General features: G+C 56.0%; 1 protein-coding gene across 3 annotated transcripts in view; it reads left to right on the top strand.

The window, feature by feature from the left end:
* Positions 1–19,708, top strand: part of COL27A1 (collagen type XXVII alpha 1 chain) — a 127,286-nt gene that overhangs the window by 48,061 nt on the left and 59,517 nt on the right. For all 3 annotated transcript variants that reach the window (XM_080669168.1, XM_080669169.1, XM_080669167.1), the window contains exons 13-18: positions 4,064–4,117; positions 6,251–6,295; positions 13,996–14,049; positions 14,602–14,646; positions 17,862–17,915; positions 19,126–19,179. In XM_080669168.1, the coding sequence (XP_080525294.1) occupies positions 4,064–4,117; positions 6,251–6,295; positions 13,996–14,049; positions 14,602–14,646; positions 17,862–17,915; positions 19,126–19,179 (306 nt within the window). The remainder of the gene's footprint in view (positions 1–4,063; positions 4,118–6,250; positions 6,296–13,995; positions 14,050–14,601; positions 14,647–17,861; positions 17,916–19,125; positions 19,180–19,708) is intronic.

Raw genomic sequence — 19,708 nt, 5'->3', positions numbered from 1 at the left:
CTATAGCTCTCATCTTCTCCTCACCCCACCTGCTAGAAAGAGAAATGCATTGTGGTTTCTGAGGGGTCCAGGTATAAGATGTTACAAACTTGGCTGGAACTATGAGCTCTAGGGGGTTTCTTCTGGACTGTCCTGGCTTGTTCGGGGCACGGCCCAGGGACACGCATGGCTGGGGTCCGAGCATTGCCTCTCAGCCACAGGTCTCTCCCCAGGGCTGGGAAGATGCTACAGTGAATCCTGTAGTCAGACACTCTGTGAATTCACCATCAGCGGCTGGAATGCCTGGCCCGGCCAGCCGCCACTCACAGCTCCTCTTGTGGTCTCTGGCCAGGCCTGCCAAGGCGGGTCTTGTGTAGTGAGTCAGGCAGGCAGACCCTAGGACTGAGAGCTGGAAAGGCCCAGCCCTGGCCTCCACTCCCTTGGTGTGTGTGGCTCAAGGACAAGTGGGATTTGCCCAAGGCCACACGCCATCCAGGGCGGGCAGGGCTCTAACTCGGTCGTTTTGGTTTCAAGCTCAGGGCTCTTTCCGGTTCTCCGACTGTGGGGAGAAGGGAGCAAAGTGAGAGGGATCTCATGTTTCCACGTGGGGAAACTGAGGCCAAAGATGAGAGTTTTTAGCTGTGGTCATGCTGTGGGCTGGGGATGTGGTCCTCAGTGTCCCCAACTTGAGTGAGAGCTGTCCCAGAGCTACCAGTGGCTCTGGAATCCTGGTGAGAACTCTACCTGCCTACCTCCTTCTTATTCCCTGGGGTCACTTTTGGGGGGTCTTCCCGAGTGGATTTCAAAAGGGCCGGGTTTAAACATGCTCAGCATCGTGAGAAAGAGTGCTGGGGGCCTCCGGTCTCTCCATGCGGGTGCACATCTGAAAAGAACGCGGTGCTTTGAGATGCAGGTTAGACTTACGCGGGAACTTCCGACTTTGGAAAATCGAAGCATTGCAAAGAGGTCTCCAAGATCCTTCTGCAGGCTCTTCCTAGAGATCATTAAGTATTCCCACTGTTGATGCAAACCCTAACCAGCATGTGGTGATGGCACATTAGAGTTTGCCAGGGGCTGGATTACAAACATCTGGCCTCTTCTTCAGCCCAACTCTGCCAGGTGAGTTGGGCAGGGCTGACCATTTTTCAGGCCAGGGAGCTGAGCCTTCAAGACCTTGGCAGGACTGCAGATCTTCAAGCTGCACACTCCCACTGCCCTTACAGCCCACCTTCTGGAACAGACCATTTGGGTAGACACTGTGGGGAAGTAGGGCCTCCTCAGCCCTCAACATCTTGCCATGGATGTGGCCACGAGGACTGTCCCTGTTTTCATGTCTATCGTCTCATCCCAGAGCCAGCTTCTGTCTTCTCCTGGGCCTTGTTCTGCTCAAAGTACGAGGCGTTCAGTTCCCCAGGGAGGCCTGACCTGGGGAAGTGGAGAAACCATGTGGCTAAGGCCCCGGCAGGGTGCCAAGCTCATTGCTTGGGCCTCGGGCCAGCCTGCTGCAGCCAGGAGCTCCAGCCTGTGGAGGAAGGTCCTGCTGCTGGCCAGGCTGGGAGTGCACGCCATGCACGAGCAGATGCAGCCAGACAGGGAAGCAGGCCATCAGGGGCCCTAGGGCGAGTGTCAGAAATGGGCTGTCACTCAATGGTGGGGGGATGCTGGGGCCTTGGGCATGTGCTGGGCCTCAGTCTTCCCATTGAGGCAATGAAGTGCTGAATGTCAGGAATCAGGGTCTTTTTGTCTCGGGTCATCCGTGATTGTTCCAATCAAAGATTGGTTCCAGCACTTTTTGTTGTTGTTGTTAATCCTCACCCGGGGATATTTTTTCCTGTTTTGACTTTTTTAGAGAATGGAAGGGAGGAGAGGAGGGAAAGAGAGAGAGAGAAACATTGATGTGAGAGAGACACATTAATTGGTTGCCTCCTGCAAGCGCCCCAACCTCGGCCGGGGATCGAACCTGCAACTCAAGTATGTGCCCTTGACTGGGAATCGAACCCATGACTCTTTGGTGCGAGGGTGGATGCTCTAATGTCCAGGGATGTTCCAGCACTTTTAAAGCTCCAGTCTTTCCCCCCAACCATTGTGCTCTTAATTACAAGCCCTAGATTCCTAAAGGTCATCTGCTGGACTCCTCCGAAGGGAGGGAGACTGAAGATGGAGACAGGCTGGGTATTGCAGCCACCAAGCATGCACAAGCAGAACCAGTCCGCAGCATCAGTCATGCCACTCCCACTTGTGCATCAGGCAGGGTTCTCCTGAGCCCTTGAAGAGACCCAGGCTTGTAGTCCTGTCCCTGTATTCAGTGTCCAGTCATAGCCAAGAGAGCGGGCACTGGAGTCAGACTGCCTGGATTCAGATCCCAGCCCTGCTATTCCATAGCTGTGTCACTTTGAACAAGTGATCTAGCCTCTCTGGACCTCAGTTTCCTCATCTCTAAAATGGGCCAGTAATAGGACCTATCTTCTTGGGCTGTTGGAGTTTGCTATTCCTGTCATTGCTGTCCTCTCACTGTCACCTCCCACTGGCTATACTCTGGCTGCATTTCGTCTGCCTCCCTTTGGGATGTGACCATTCTGATGGTCTCTGCCTTGCTCGTGCCTCAGAGACGTGCCCTCACATTGCCGCTGCCTCCGTGTGGCAGCCAGGGCTCGCCCTCCGTGTGACATCTCAGCTCACCCCCTCGGGACTCCTCATTGCACAGCAGAGAGTGCTGAGGCTCGGGCGGCCCGTGGGCGGTGTAGCCAGGACTGGCATCGGGTTTCTCTGGCTGCAAAGCCTCACCTGTCAGCCGGCCTGACACATGGGGCGGAGAGGAGTCCTTGAGCCAGCCTGCAGGGGCTTCTGAGAGAGACCCATGGGTTTGAGACCTTCCTGGGGCCTGCTGGGTGCAAATGTATTGGACGTGGCAGCCAGGATCAGTGCCTGGAATGCTGTCAGGCTCTCCATCCTGCTCCAGGCTCCCTCCTCGAGGCTTCATCTAGCAGGCGTCCTCAAACTACGGCCCGCGGGCCACATGCGGCCCGCCGAGGACATTTATCCGGCCCGCTGGGTGCCGCTGCCTGTCCTACTTAGCAGCCGACTCGTCCCGGGCCCACAGTGTGCATAGGAATTTGTTCATAGTTTTTTTTTTTTAAACTATAGTCCAGCCCTCCAACGGTCTGAGGGACAGTGAACTGGCCCCCTGTTTAAAAAGTTTGAGGAGCCCTGGTCTATGGGTTGGGAAGGGTTCTTAGTGATCACGCACTCCAGCCTGAGCATGGTCAGAAAAACATGAAATTTCCCTGAAAAAACTATGACTTGAATTCAAGGAGAGGGGAGAACAGGCTTCTCTAAGCTCCAAGCTTGCGGGCTTTCTTTTCCTTTTGAAGTGGAATGGAGTTATCCCCTGCCATGCCAGGAACATCCCCACAGCTGGTGTTTGTCCAGGTGCCCGTCTCCCCAGAGAGCATGGAGTAGGGTCAGGGAGGGGGCGGGAGGCCAGGTCTGCCTGGGGTGGCCAAAATGACCTCTCTCTCAGCTGCCGAAACTCACCTGTGACAATGGGCTGCTGTTCACCGCAGTATAACCTTGACACTTACCCTCTCGGAGTCTCTCTATCTGTAAAGTAGGGATCATGATTCCACAGGGTGACTTTTGAAGAGCATGTCACCATCCTACAAGGTCTGAGCTGGGAAATGCCGCACAGGCCGCCCCTTTGAACAGTGGGGAAACTGAGGCCTACAGGGGAAAGGGAGGCTTTTATAACTCAGCATGTCAGCAGCCGGTCTCCAGGCCTAGACCCAGATTCCTGGCCCCCCACTGCATCGGGACCATGCTGCGGAGCCAGGCCCCAGTTTCTTTCCAGAGGCTCTGGGGACATAAGAAGAGGCTCAACGTCCCTGGACCCCACCTGAGAAATTCTCTAGGTGGAGTGTTTGTTGAGGGCTTGGGGTGATCCGGGACCCCACTGGTTGCCCAGATCTCAGAACCAAGGAGTGAGACTGCATGGACATGTCCTGTGTCCCCCCAGGGGGTCTGGATTGCAGCCACTCAGAAGTAAAAACACTAATTCATAGATGTTTGTTCTCTCTTGTGCCCTCAGGGGTTTCCTGGAGACTTTGGGGAAAGAGGCCCACCCGGACTCGATGGAAACCCCGTAAGTATCTCAAGTCTTTGGGACCAGGAGAAAGATTCGGAGGGAACTCACATAGGTTTTAGGAACCCAACTTTGGGGTTGAATGACTGTCAAACCCTAGCCCTGCTACCTACTCGCTGGTGTTCTTGGACAAATTGCCTGCCTCTTCTGAACCCCAGGCTCCTGTCTACTGTGGGTGCCCTGTGACCCCACCCCGCCAGAGAGCCCCCAGCCCTGAGCCTCTGGTCCCAAAGCCCCAGGCCGTGCTCCATCCTCAAGGACTTAGGGAGGCTCTCAGGTCACTCCGCACGGGGGAAGCCAGGGCTACTGCCACCTTACAAAGCACCGGAAATGTTTATGAGATGGCAGCAGCCCCAGGAGCAGAGTTTGCAGGCCCCATGTGAGAGGAGAGCGAGTTCGAAGGAAATCGCCGGCACAGGCCTGTTCATGGGGTTTGTAAATAATCAGAGAAGCCAGGTCAGCTTGCCCTGCGGAGCTGAGCCCTGCCTTCCCCGTCCTGTCCCAGCCTCAGGCTTGGCGGGAGAGCAGGCCTGGGTGGGGGGGCAGGCCATGTTCAGAGCTCCTTAGAGCATCTACCCTGCTCCCCCCTACCTCTCCATGGGGCTTCCCTCGGGAGCCGCTGTGCCAGCTGTGCTTTCTGCAGAGGTGGCTGCTGGATCCGTCCTCAGCACCTGATTCTGTTCTCCTTTCAGTTCCACAAATGCTCCCTGGCCTCAGAGCCAGGTGGACCTGGGTTTGAATCCCGCCCCACCACTTGCCAGCGTGGCACTTGGACAAACCAGTTGCCCTCTCTGGCTCTCAGTTTCCTTGTCTGTAAAACAGGGGGGTCAGAATGCCGGCCTCAGAGGGCTGCTGTGAGAATGAAATGAGAGGGAAGGGGTTTGGCCCATGACCAGTGTTCACCGGTGTTCCTAGTCGGGGTGTGCACAGTTCCTGCCCTCGAGGAGCTCATGGCTGTCTCCCCGTTATCGCATGAAGCAGAGAGTAGATTGGTAGGATCAAGGAGGTGCTGTGGAGGAAGGAGAGGAGGAGGGAAGACTCTTGGGAAAGGTGACATTAGAACTGGGTTGAAGAAAGAGGTGAGGAGACATTCCAGGTGGAGGAAGGAGTACCAGCAAAGGCACAGAGGGGAGGAGCCAGAGCCTTTCCTTCAGTGGATCTGTCCTTGGGCCAACGGTTATAATGTGTGGTGCCATGCCAGGCCCCCTGGGGAGGGGCGGGGTGTCTTTATACTCATGGCCCCGGAGCAGGAAGAGGACCGGAAGTGTGGTCCCAGTTCTGCCACACAGTTGTTGCGTGTCCTTGGACAAGTCACGTCCCTTCCCTGAGCCTCGGTTCTCTCATTTGAAAGCCAAGGCTGTTTCTCGCCTCCTCCTCTTCTCCGTGGTGGCTGGAGTCATGACCTCCGTCTGAGCAGCCCTGGGTGGCACAGATGATGGCAGGCAAACCCCCGGATGGTGTGGGCAATTCTCATGGATAATCACCATTTCTAAAGCCCCCTATTTTTATTGGCATCTTTGCATTTTGAACTTGATCCAAATCCCTCTACCGCCTTCTCTGGGGCAAGCAATTGAAGGTCCATTGATAGAGAAGAGGAAGGAGAAACTTGCCCACGGCTGCACCCAGACACATCTCACTCCTGGGCAAGAGCTCCCCCAGCGTCTTGGAGGCTTGGGAGGCAGAAACCTGTGAGCCTGTGGGGGTCCAGGGCCCCGGGCACCTCCTGGCTGAGAGAGCCGGGAGCTAGCCTGGTGGCTCTCTGCTTGCAGCCCTTGCCGCTGTTATTTTCTTGCACTTGACCTTGAGTAAATCACTTAACTCTCGAGCCTCAGTTTTGCCATCCATAGAGTGAGGGTGAAATGAGACCTGGCTCGAGCACCCTGCACATCCTTATAACCGTGATCAGGATTCGGCGCAGTCCTTCATACTTAACAATCTGAAGCTGCCAGACTTGGAAATCCAACCTCCCCATTTTACAGATGCGGAAAGCTGATGCCAGAGGGGGCCAAGGGTCTTGTTCAAACCTTAGACCAGGCTCTGGAGAATCACCAGTCAGGGATGAGGAATGGTGAGGAGGGGGTGGCCCAGGAGGGAGAAGGGCAACTAACCACCTTGGTCTCTCTTCATTTGCAGGGAGAACTGGGCCTGCCAGGGCCCCCAGGAGTCCCCGGCCTCATTGTAAGTACACAGATGCCTGGGAAGGGGAGAGGCAGGGCACAGGGTGTGGGGGACAAGCGACAAGACCCGCTCTCAAACCCAGGAGGAGCTGGTGTAGCAGGACAGACCAGTCTGGGCAGGGGCCTGAGGAAGGACAGTCATACTGTGTGGCCTCAGGTGCATTACCTACCTTCTCTGAGCCCCTTACTTGCTGCCTGCCCATCGCTCTGGAAGGTGGTGTAGACAGGTGATAGCATGGCCATTTGACAGACAAGGTGCTTCAGGCCCAGAGAAGGAAGTGACTGGCAGAGGAGCTGAGGCTCTGCGCCACATGGGCTGTTGTCTTCATTCTTTTCTTCAGAACACTGACGTTGGAGCCAGACCACCTGAGTTCAAGTCCCAGCTCTGCCACATCCTGGCTGTGTGCCCTGGGCCAAGTTACTTACCCTCTCTGAGCCTTAGTTCCTCATCTTTAAAATAGGGATGGTAGTAGAATCTTCTTGGGGTGGTTGTGAGGATTAAATGAGGCATTGCATGCACAGTCCTTGGCATGGGGTCTACCACTCAGTTAATGTGCAATTAGTGGGAAATATTGTTGCATTAATTACCATTATTACCTCCTGATGTGCCTGGGACTGAGCGAGACCTGTACATAGGGAGGTGGAAGGCAGTCTGACCTCTTTCTCCATGTCGAGGTAGGCCTTCTGGAGTGAGTGGTCCTGTTAGCCAGAACCAGGGCCACCTCTTCAAGGGTGAGCCTTGGCCTTGGGCCTGGCCCCAAGGGCCAATGAGAGACCTGAGTCTGGGAAAAGACTGTAGGAACTTCCCCAGGGTTTGATGCCCCCTCTGTTCTATCCTCAGAGTCATTTTTTGTGGGGTTTGAGTCTGGGGGCCCTTGGGGGTCACCGTAGACTGTTCCTTAGTGCTTCGGCCACTCCAGCAATTTTGCTGAGAAATTCTGTTCAGAGGGAGGCCAGCGCCCCAGCCAGTTTTCCTCAGTGGTTAGAGCGACAGCCTGCAGACTGAAGGGTTTGATTTTGATCAAGGGCATGTACCTCGGTTGCAGGTTTAGTCCCTGCCCCTGTTCAGGGAGCATGCAGGAGGCAACCAGTAGATGTGCTTCTATTGATGTTTCTCTCTCTGTCTCTCCTCCTTCCTTCCATTCTCTCTAAATAACAATGGGAAAAATGTTTTCTGGTGAGGATTAGCAGAGGGAAGCTGGAGAAGGCCCTGGGGAGGGGAGGGGTCTGTAGAGCCTTATTGTTTTGGGGAGGCCAGTCCTGTGAGGAGGGCCCAGTCCTGTGCGCCTGCTCAGATAGGTGGGGTGGGGTGGGGTGGAGGCTCAGATCAACCTGTGTCCAAATCCTGGCCTCCCCTCCCCCGGCTCTGTGGTCTTCTGTTATGGCCTTGCTTCCTTAAACCCCAGGGACCCCGTCTGTAAGGTGGGATCGCTGTGCCCACTCTTGTGAGGACCACAGATACACACATCCAGTCTAGTCCCATGGCTGAGAAGGAACCAGATCGCTTAGGTTCAAATCCTAGCTCTACATTTCATTTAATTGCAATTCTGAGTATATTTTTTCACCTCCTTGAGTCTTAATGTCTTCATCTGTAAAATAAGGATAATATTTGTACCTAACTTGGAGGATTATTTAAAGAAACTAGTACATATAAGATGCCTAGTATATAGTAAGCACTCAAGGAGCACTAGTTATAATAATAGTGGGTGATGATGATGATGATTGTACACCCATACATAGGCATTTTGTCCCTGGTAGCAGCTGTCTAGACTGCTGCACTGAACAAGATTTCAGAGTCACGTTGGAACTTAGTGAGAGAGGATGCTGAGATTGACTGGTGATGCCTGCCTGGCCTGGGATGAGGACGTGGCAACCCTTGAGTCATACATTTGTCACCCGCGCTGTCCTTTGCCGGGCACCTTGGTTGGCACAGGGCACTGACCTAGATGCTTTGGAAAAATAAATCTGTGCGCCGCGCGTTAGAGAACCTGATTCATGGGGACTTTCCAAGGGTCCGAGTCCAACCTGCATGCTAGGCAGAGGTCTCTGGAGCATCTTGGTCATACGGTCATTACACTCCAAGGTGAACACCCTGGTGTTAGACGCGCCCTCCTGTGGGAGCCCCACCACTTCCACAGAGCTCTCATTGTACAGACGTTCCTGAGTACTGAGCCAGGGCCCGGGCCTGCCCCGGGAGAGGCTGCTGGGGATGTAAAGGCGGTCATTGTCTGTTCTTCCCCAGGCTCCTTCCTCAGGCTATATGATCCAGGCCCCTAAAGCTTTCCTGAGGGGATGTTTATGTATCCTGGCTGTCATCCTTGGCACACATTCCTGTTTGTCCTTGTCCTGGCGTCCACTAGATGGACTCCTCAGAGGGGCAAGAACAGTGCCTGGCCGAATACCCACGGATTCGGGAGATGGAGACTCTGCCATCACAGCCCCGGGCCCTCCTGACTCTTTACAGAGCTCGTGGCCACCTGTGCTCCCTTTCTCTCCACAGTTAGCTGCCAGATTAAATACAAGACGCCCAGGGAAATCTGAATGTCAGCTGCAACATTTAGAACACGTTTATGCTAAAATATCCCTCACTGTTTACCTGACATTCCAATTTAACTGGGCAGTCTATGTTTTTATTTGTTCCGTCTGGCAACTCTATTCGCATGGTTTCTTAGGTGAATCCCATTTGACAGATGGGAAAACTGAGGTCCTTGGTCAAGGTCACATAAAAGGCAGGAGAGGATGGAGGCATAATCGGAGGCCATGTCTCCCAACTCCTAATTCAGGGCACTCCTCTCCCTGCTCCCTTCTGAGGGGTCTTAGTTGGGGGTGAGCCCTGGGCATCCCAGCATTTCTCCGATGATGCACCCCTTCATGATAACCCTTTCCAAAGAGCTGATGAGTTTTTCCTTGTGCCTCTGCTGTTTTTAAATTCCCTTTCTGCCACGGTGATGGTCCCTTTCTCCTTGTGGATCACAGGGCTGGATCTGAAACCACTAAGTCACTGCTGCCCGCCCCCCTCCACCCTCCCACCCCCCCAAGCAGAGCCCCCTGCAACCCAAGGTTTCCCAAAGAGTGGGAAACAAAGGAATTTTCTAACCAGGGTTAGAAGGGGAGATGGACTGTGAGTCACCTTCGGTTTCCTAGAGGATGTGGGTTTTCAGCTGAGCACATGGGAATTCCACGTACTGGTATCATTTCAGTGGAGATTCAGATTTATTCAAGGCCTTCTGTCCGGTCAGCTGAAGCCATTTGCATGCAGACTGAAGCCTAAACTTGCCCTGTCCCCCGGGTCTTTGCAGCCGGGAGGAAGGAGAGGAGAGAACAGACAAACATTCACGGGATGCCTGTCAGCTGTGCGTGCTGGGCATACCTTAGGCTGCGGGAGCCTTGAGCTACTTGAGGTGCTGGTCACCCGGATGGGGAGGCTGGGGCCTGGGGTCACCACTAGGGACTTGCAGCCCAGGCCCGTGTGGCCCCCTGCGGCCTCTGAGGTGACACTGCCTCGAAACAGCCTCCTTTGAGTAATTGAAACCCTTTGGCTGGGCCTCAAGAAAAGTGTGCCTGGTTCCAGAATCTGCCCGGCAAAGAAGATTCCTGTCTTTTGCATTCTGAGTGACACAGAAGGGATTTTGGCTCCTCCATTTAATGAGACCCAAAGAATATGTGACCTGGCCAAAACCCAGAATGTGGGGGATAGTAGACAAGTCCACCATATTCTGTCACTAACCCATCATCGGGGTTTGTTTTCTTGTCTATAAAGTGAGGCCAGGAACCCCAATAACTGATATTTGCCAAACCCTGCGCCAAGTACTTAATTATCACAGCAAGCCTCTGAGGGTAGGGGGTGGGATTACCATTGTGCAGGTAAGGAAGCCGAGGCTCAGAGAGGCTGGAGCCCCTGCCCAAGGTCACACAGCTGAGAGGCAGGACAGGGCCTGTGTGCACAGCTCATGCTCTTCACATTACACCCCACAGCCAGCTCCGCACGACTTCTGTGCTGAATGGGGACAGCGGAGGCGTCAGAGCATGCCCTGGGAGTGCCCGGGGCTGTTTTGGGTGAGAGATGGTGCTTATGAAGGTCACCCAGGAGCCAGGACTGGCCACAGCCTCAGGTCCCTGTCCCCAAGCTGGGAGCCCTCAATCAGCGTTTCTGGAAAAGAGGCCTTGTCGCCTTTAAGGCAGTTCCAGGGAACGCTGCTGCAAGATTTTTTCCCTAGGGGTTTTGTAAATAAGAGTTTGAAGGGTTTTTTTGTTTGTTTGTTTTTTCATCCATTTACTAGGCTGCTTTTAGTGGCTCCTTTGGGGCACGGGGTGGGGCGGGGGGGCGGGCGCCGAGTAGTGGCCACATAGGCACACACATTGATGGCCATCAGCGTGGAATTGGCTTGGAGTGAAAGCCATGTCAGGTTCTGAGACCGACAGCAGGGGCCTGACCTGCCTACGGAGTCTGGTCGCCCAGAAGGACAAGTGAGTGTTAACAGCGTGAGCACACGGTATAGGAAACAGTGGCCGAGGGTGTCACAGCTAGAGAGACAGCAGGGCAGACAGGTGCGAGGTGTGTGAGGGAGGGAGGCTCAGCCAGCACCTCACCATGAAGGGCGGGCGTCGGAAGCACCCTGGGTTGTGTCTTCAGGGGTCCCTGGCAAACCCCACGGCGTGCTGCGGGGGGAGCGGAACTCATGCCTGTTTCGCAGCTGAAGCCTGTCCCCAGGCCCTGTCACTTAAGGGTGATGGCGATGAGAAAGGCATCCTTGGACCCGCATGGAGTGAACAGTCAATCGAGGGCTAGTGAGCATGGCCCGTGGGGCAGACAGACAGACAGACCAGGGTTCCGGTTCTGCCTCTGCCCCCTACTCCTGGTTTAGTCCTTGTGCAAATTGCTTCACCTCCCTCATAGCCTCGGGTTTCTCCTCTGTAAAGTGGAATGGGACTGAGACGGGTGTTGACCTCCTGGGGTTACTGTCACCGGGGTTCCTGGCACAGCGTAAGCGCTTGCTAACGAGGATCTGATGAGACTGGAAGTGTCGAGCGTGGAGTCTGGCACACAGTAGGAGCTCTGTAAGTGGTTACAGATGTGGTTGGCTGTGCTCTTGGTGGGAGCCAGCGAGATGAGGGCAAAGTGTGTAAAGCCATGTCTGGGAGCTTAGGCAAAGTGGAAACAGGATCCAAATTAAGGGTATTACTCATTGTTCTTTCCTGTGGGGACACGACATTGTGTGCTGCTCAGCCAGGCTGCCCGTGAGGGTGTCTAGCGCACAGCAGACGGGTGTTCTTCAGGCTGTTCTGGAGAGGAAGTGGTCTTCTCTGTTGCTCCCCCAAATGCGTTGATATCCCAGCATGGGGGTCCCATCGACAGGAGGAAGACCTGCCCTAAGCGAGCGCCACCTCCTCCCCACGTCCCCTGCAGCCAGAGTCCAGTTTCCATGACTCCTTGCCCCTGGGGGGGGAAGCCCACGCTGGGCCCCGCCCCACCACACACAGACCCCTTTGGAGAGGCCTGCAGGGCGGAGGTGCGGTGCTGCGGTGGCTCCCGTGGGCCCACACGGGCGGGCGTCACTCAGGCCTGTGTTGAACCCGGTCCCCTCACAACAGGCCACTTTCAGCCTGGAGCGGGGAAGAAGGAGCCTGTGTTCCTGGAGCTGCCGTTGGTCCTGTGCCCGCCGGGGCCGCGTCGGAGCCAGCGTGCCAGCAGAGCCCGCTGTTTATTTGTGCAGCATGGGGAACGTGGGGCGGGCCACCCCGCTCTTCCTTCATCCAGGATAAGAGAGCGAGAGGAGCCAGAGCGGCCTGCCCAAGTGCCTTTGGCCAGGGATCCGGGCTTCACTCCCCCTCCCCAAAGGGTACTTCAGAATTACCTAGCAGCTCTGGAGACCGACTGACTGCCTGGTGTAGATCCCCGCTCTGATTGGCTCAAGCCCTAACCTCTCAGGGCCTCAGTTTCCCCCTCTGTGTAGTGGGGACTGTAGCAGAAGGGGTCTTTAAGGGCTGGAGTGAGGAACAATTGAATTGAGACAGTCAGGTGTTGAGCACAGGACCTAGCCACAGTGCCGCTTGTGTTACTATTACACCTGTGACTCTGACACCCGCTCCCTCAACAACAAGATTTCTAGGTGGGAACTGAAAGCAGGTTTTCTTCGCAAAGGCTCCACTGGAAGGCCTGGTTTGACCCAATCAGGTGAGGATCTTGAGGGCCAGAGAGGGAAGGTGTTTTGCCCAAGATCACACAGCAGGACCACAGCCAGACTCCAGCATCTGCCTCAGCTAATAAGTCATTCGGGGGAGGGGTCTGGGGTGGCGATTGAGAATCAGCATGGCCTCAGCCAGGCCGAGCCCAGGCTGAGGCTCTGCACCTCCCTCCCTCTCCCCTCGGGGTGCTCCACTGCACGCCCCTGGGCCCTGCTGCAGGAGCCAGGCAGGAATGTGATTTTTCATTCTCTGCCCCGCCTCCCTCCGAGATGTCTCCAGGCAGCTCGGGCAGGAACCGCTTCGCAGCCTGGCTACCTGGGGCAGCCTTTGTTCCTCCAGTGTTTCCAGGGGCTTCCATGGAGCCTGACCCAGGGATGTGGGACACTGAGGCCCAGAGAGGTCAGACACATTGATTGGCTCACGCAGCAGCCAGACATTTAGATCTGTCACAGACGATAGAAAAGGGGGAGAAGGGGGGCTCCCTTTCTCTGGCGTGGGCTTAATATTATGGCTGTGGTTGGTTGACAGTAGTGACAAGGGTGGATGGGAAGTGAGGAGATTTGAGAGAAAGATGGGCCTGTTTAGAGAAAATACAGTCACTCCATGAACCATGGTTTCTCGCCAGACAATTCTTTTTGTGGGGCTGGCCTGTACAGTGTAGAATATTTAGCGCATGCGCGTGCGTACACACACACACACACACACACACACACACACACACACCGCCTCTATCCACTGGAGGCCAGTAGCCCTCCTTTGAATGGTTAGCGCCTCCCCCCACCCCCCACCCCAAATCAATGTGTGGGCAGCAGAGGAGAGATGAAACCAGGTGATCTCCAGCTTATACGGAGGCGCTGCCTCCCAGCTCTCCAGGGTCCAGGGACTTGGCTGTTCCCACTGGGGACAGTCTCATCCGATCTGCAGCGGGGTCTCCAGCCTGGGGCTCAGGATCTTAGGGTTCTCCTGGGTCTTGTCTTCAGCTCTGGGGTGTCTGAGATCGACAGCCCCACACCTTCCTGGCTGCCCTCCCAAGGAGATGGCCCGGTGAGATTCTGGGAAACAGGACGCACCGCCCCCTCACTACGCGAGAGGAATGGAAGCCCCTGTTTGCAGACTTGACCCTTCTGGCAGCTGGCTCAAGGAGAAGGATCCCGGTCCCTATTCCACAACTATTTATGTAGATGGAGGTCCAAAGAAATCAGAGGAAATGCTCCGAGTCCCTGAGCTAGTAAGGGATGCAAAGAATCTAATACGGGAGAGAAAGGTCTGACATCTAAAGCGAAATGGAAAGACGTGGTGGGGAGGGGCAGCAATCAAGAAATGTGTTGGGAGTGGGCCTGTGTGAGATGTGTTCCAGCAATGACCCCAGCGGCGCAAACAGACTGGAGAGCGTTCTTCACTCGAGAGCAGCCCAGCGGGGCCGCATCCTTGGAAAACGAGCCCTGGGGACCTGGGGAACCCAGGCCAGCCTCCTGGGGCACCTCTCACAGCGTCCTCTTCTCTTTCTCTTCCCAGGGTGACATGGGAACATTGGGTCCGATTGGCTACCCAGGACCTAAAGGCATGAAGGTAAACAGGGCCATTCCCTATCCCAGGCTGAGAGGGGGGCAGGGGGGAGTGAGCAGAGAGCCAGTTATCTGTAGGCCCCTCATGCCAGACGTCTTTCTTGGACAGCAGTCCTGGAGCTGAGCATGAGTCTGATCTGCTTCCAGACCTCAGGACACTGAACGTCCAGTGGGGACATCCCTGCGGACACAGGAGCTATAATGGCAAACCACAGAGCTTCATACATCCTGAGGGGCCGAGCGTGCAGGAGAAAGATGGGCCAACACTGGTGGGAGATGTTAGGGGCGACCCTGTTGCCAGTGTGTGTGACACGGCCCATGGAGCCACCCCTCCCCGTCAGCACCCTTTCCCCCTGGACCTCTCCAGTGCGGTGGTTCCTGAGCCCCTTCTCATGCTCCCTCAGTCCACACCACTGCTGTAGGAGCTGGGGCCATCGCCCCTTTTACAGATGAGAAAACCGAGCAAGCGGGCTACCGCAGGTCCCTGGTATAAGCCCGGGCTCCTGACGCCAGCGGCTTTGAGCCGCCCTCAAGCCCGACCGCCTTTGTCTTGCAGGGGCTGATGGGAAACGTGGGGGAGCCCGGACTGAAAGGTGATAAGGTGATCTGAATACTCCCTTATTGCACTGTGTTTTATCTGCATGCAACCCCCCTCCGCCTCGGCTGCTGCTGACCTCTCCAGGTCCACTCCCCTGCACTCCTCCTGCCTCCCCTCTGCGCCCCCCGCCCCCCGCCTAATTCTGTGCTCCCCAGCTTCTCCCTTGTAACTCTGGGTGGGGCTCAGACAGGTGGTTCTGGGGGCATGCAGACCTTGGCAGATAGAGCATGGAGGACAGTTGAGGCACGGGCTGGGAGTAAAGCAAGGCAGGTGTCTGAATTCAGAGTGCAAAGCTGAGGCCAGGGTCCGGCTTTGAGGCCAAAGCCATGGAACGAAGAGGGTGGGGGTGAGGGATAGAGAGGAGTGTTGCTGTGATGATGGGTCCCAGCGCAGGTATGACGTGGGATCCAGACCTCTCCAGGCACAGGAAGAAACAAATTTACATAAACTGTCCCATTGGAACTGGGAACCCATCCCAGAGCCCACATGGTCTGAAAACACAACAGAAAAGCCGGGATGGGCCCCCCTGAGCCCCTGCCCCACTTTTCCCCAGTTGCCACAGGGACGCCACCATTGCCACTTGTCCTTTGCACAGCCCTGCCGCCGAGCTCTCACCGTCTCCCCTGTGTCCAAGCAGAGCTGGGAGTGGGTAGATGGGTCCCCAGGGCCCAGGTGGACAGTACCTGGCCTGGGTCATGCAGGACCTGAGTGACAAGGACATGGGGGCTGTTCTGCTCTGCCCTGTGGCCATCTGCCTCCCTCCTCCCCCTACCAGTCCCTTGACCAACCAGGCACTCCAAAGGGAGTGTGGGCGGGCTTTCGGCAGCATACATGGTCCTAGGAGCCTGAGTGGAGGAGAGAGGCCAGGCTCCTTCTGTACCTGTCTGCAGATGGCTGCTCCTCCTACACCTGGGAAACAGGAACAGGGACCAGTGCAGGGCACATCTGGGTGCTCTGTGGGCATCAACCCATCCATCCTCCAAACCGCCCCCCCCACCCCCCACCCCGTGAGATAGGAAGCTTGCCTGAGGCCATGCAGCTGGTAAGTAGTGTCAGGATTCAAATCCAGGCACCTGCCCCCAGACACCTGAACCAGGAGCATGACTGAGGTCAGAAGGGCACAGCGGATACAGTCCTCAGAGGCCACCTCCTCCAGCACCTGCATTTCACAGCAGGGAGAGCAGATCCAAAGAGCAGAGATTTGTCGAAGGGCACTCGATGGTCTAGTGGGCCCCTGGACTCCTAGGAAGTCGGAACTGCCGAGCTGTAATGGGCATACCCACATTGTCTTACCAGCGTCCCTCCCAGCCCCCACTTACAGGTCACCAGGCGTGTGATGCTAACCCCAGTCCTGTCTCCATCTGTTTCCTCCTCCTCTGTCCCCCACTGCCATACCCAAGCTTCCAGCTGCACCCCCAGCTCCACCCTCTGACACTGCCCTGCTGCCTGCTGACCCTCTCTCCCCCATGGCCCTCCCCCTCGAGATGGGGGAGCTTTCTGTTGGAGACGGGGCCTCCTACAGCTACCTGTTTACCCTGAGGTTGGAGACATGAGCAGCCTGGGGGAAATGGGAATGTGGGCAGTAAGCTTTTTATAGGCAGCGCTGGCCTCCGGCTCACTGTTTCTTCAGGAACATGGAAATAAATGTGTTACGTACAATTCGGCTGGCCTTCTAACTGCTGGTGCCCGAGATGTTTGGAGATGTGAAAGCTCTGGGGGGAAGAAGAGGAGGAAGAAATGATTTTTCTGCCTATCATGTTCAGGACAATTAAATAAATCTTTAGGGTTGAAAAAAGATGGAGAAGAAGAAAAGACAAAGAAGTCTCTTTTCTGCCCCCTTGGCCGGGGAGGGGCTTTAATGTTGGGAGAAGCGGGTTATGATCAGCCCCTCTTCCCCGCACCCGCCACCCTGGCCCTTCCCGAGGATGGTGGAGCCATCACCTCATGTTCCGTGGTCGTCCTGCCTGGAATATTAGATTTTCCATGATCCAGCCTGGCCTCCGTCCCACTTACAACCACTTGGCTCCGTCCGCCTGCGTGGAGGCACTTTCTGGATCCAAGACTCCCGCTCCAGGTCCAGCTTTCTCCAAATCCATTGTCCTGATTCCTTAGGTGCCTTTGCAAATACGCTGTGACCCCCTCACGCCTCCTCTGGATATTAAAGAAAAAAAAAATGTTCCTTGGTTCCTACGACTCTGGGATGCTATACAGGGTTTTCCAAGTTGGAAAAACTAAAGCTAAGTTTAAAAAAAAAATTTTTTTTTTTTTAATTCTGGCTTTTGTTCTACCAAGGAAGTTCTGCTGGAGGTCACAGCCCTAGCTGCATGGCATGGGTCCTGGGAGACTCTCCGTTCTTCCACCTGCTCGCAGGCTGGGCTTGTTTTCTGAGCCTAGGGCCAGCGCACCGCTGGGAATGCCCACCACCACCACGGAGAGCTAGAAAGGGTGAGGGCCGTGCGAGGTGGTTCCGGCTCTAAGGAGCCATCTCCTGATTGGGTTCCTGGATAGCCCGTTTCCCAGGACGTGGCTGAATACAGGGAGCGAGCAGAAGAGACGCCCACAGCCAGAATCAGGGCCACCTCGCCCAGGCAACATACTGTCTTAGAAAAGAAACACAGACCTAACTGGAGACCAGTTGACTCTCTGCAAATGGTCTTAACCAGCCAGGCGCGCTGGTTTCTCAGCCTGGTAGGCTGGTTTAAAGCAGCTCATTAGAAGTAGACGGAAGCGGATTCCTGGCATAGAAACTTCCACAGAAGGAAGAAGTGACAGCTCCCAGCCTGGCGGCGAGGAATCTGGAGCAACAGATGCCAGCACTCGGAAACCACGAAGTGGGCGCCATCGTACAGGCTGCGCTCGCCGCTGTGTGACGTCAGTTGATGAAGAGGCTCAAGGGTCCAGAAACGGTTCCTTGCACCTGCAGGTGTCAGTTCTGCGGGGAAGGCCAGGTGGCACTGGGCAGTTTAGCTCCCATTGATAGAGTTTTCGGCCACCCAAGCAACCCCAGGCAGGTCTGCAACTAGGCCGGCTGGGTCCCCCCAGGGCCTGCCTTCCCCACCCGGGGGCCTGCCTTTTCCTCTAACAAGGCTGCTGCTGGTCAGATGGACTTTGGGAACAGTCTCGGCAAAGCTGTACCTTGCCAGCGGGCTGCAGGTGGGGGAGGCTTCCAGAACCCACTGTGGTCTCCATCGTAACCTTCTTTGCTGGTGTGTATTTAGGGCGAACAAGGGGTTCCAGGTGTGTCAGGAGATGCCGGATTCCAAGGAGACAAGGTAATGGCAGCAGATTCTCGCCCCCCCACCCCCACCCCGCAATCCTGCTCCTCTCTTCCTGCTTCCTGCCCCAGGGCCCATCACAGCCCAGGACCTACCTCGAGATCATTTCCTTCCAAACAGCCCTGTATTCCCTGCCCTCACCCACCCTCAGCATCCCTTCCCTGGACTTTACAGGCCTCCTGAATTATTCCCGCCCCTGCCCCTCCCCTGCCTGCCTGCCTCACTGTGCTCACAAACTCTCCGTGGCTCCCTATGGCTCCCAGAGTGAAGGCCTGGCTCCCCACCCTGGCACCCAGGACCCCAGTGAGTGGGCCCCCCTGACACTTTCATATCCCTCATCCTTATAGCCCTGTGCTCGGCCCCACTGAACGTCCCACTGCCTCTCTAGGCTTTGCACACACTGCTGCCTCGCCTGGCACACCCTCTGCCCGGCCTCTGCTCTCCCAGCCCTGCCCCCTCCCTCAGGACCTGCTCTGATGCCATTCTCTCCATCTGCTGGAGGTGCGGCCGCTTCATTTTCTCAGTGGCCTGAGCAGCCTGTCTGCCCCTAACCGGCGGCAGCGCCTTTCTCCCCTGGTTGATGGGACGTGTGCTCGGCCCCCTGGCAGCCAGTATGTCCCCGGGCTGCCCCGGCACAGCTGGGCCCAGGCTCCTGCCCAGAAGAGTGGACACTGAGGGCATGTTTGAGTGAGTGAGTGAGTAACTGGCCTTCTAACTGATGAACTGAGGCGGCCTGCCCAGGCCAGCTCCTCTTTGCCTGTGTCCCGTACCATGTGGCCACATCTGGACCTCACCCTGTCACTCAATGAGGCCCAGATGTTGGCCAGCTCTCCCTCTTCCCCTTCCCTCTCTCCTGGCTGGCCTATCCTGACCCAGCCTGGATGTCTCTGGGTTGCCAGACACGCAGGCCTGGCTGCTTCTCCTGCTGGGCTCCAGTCCTCAGACTTCCCTGCTGGAGCCCCAGGGTCCCAAGGTCCAGGAAGACTGGTGAGGACGGGCTGCTGTCCCACCTTTGCATGCCTGGGGCCCCACCCTCAGGGGTGCAGAGCTAGTACATTTCCCTGTGTGGAGGGAACGTGAGGGCAAAGCCTATCTTCCTCAAAGGCGGCTGTTCTCCCGGCCTCAGCCTGGCCAGGAGGACCCAGCAGCTGTTCATCTGGCTATTTCTGGTCCTCACTAACCCCAGCCTGCTTTGGGTCTTTTCCAGGGGAGCCAGGGATTGCCAGGGTTCCCGGGTGCACGGGGGAAGCCAGGGCCTCTGGTAAGTACCTTCTATTCTGAGACCCCCCAAACCTCACACCCTCCAAGAGGTCATCCAGGACCTCACTTCCTCCTGCGGCAGCCCTGGGTGATGAGCAGGGCAAAGCAGGAATGGAGATTCTCCCACGTCACAGATGAGGACACGGAGGCCCAGAGGGTAGGAACTTACCCAACATCATAGATAGGCCTCAGTCACTGGCAAGCATCTCGGGCTTCAGATACCTTGTAAATAATAGTAACATAATTAATAATAGCAGTAGGTGTCATTTATTTATTGAATATCACTGAGTGTCAGATACTTCTAATAACCCCAGGGGTTATAGAATTCTTGCTCCCATTTTACAGATGGGTAAACTGAGGTGAAATGACTTGCCCAGGATCCCATGGCTAGTAAGTGTAGGAGGCGGGGTTTGAACCATAATAGCTCCTTCTAATTATCTAGGCAGATGTCATTTGTATACTCCTGAGCTTTCCAACCCACCACAGCCAGGGGGATAGATAACACAAGGGGTCAGGAAAAGGTGAGCCCT

The sequence above is a fragment of the Plecotus auritus genome (genome assembly GCF_963455305.1).
Source record: "Plecotus auritus genome assembly, chromosome: 5".
Classification (NCBI taxonomy): Eukaryota; Metazoa; Chordata; class Mammalia; order Chiroptera; family Vespertilionidae; genus Plecotus; species Plecotus auritus.
The sequence above is the reverse complement of the archived record's forward strand: the minus strand, read 5'-3'. Positions and strand labels throughout refer to the sequence as shown.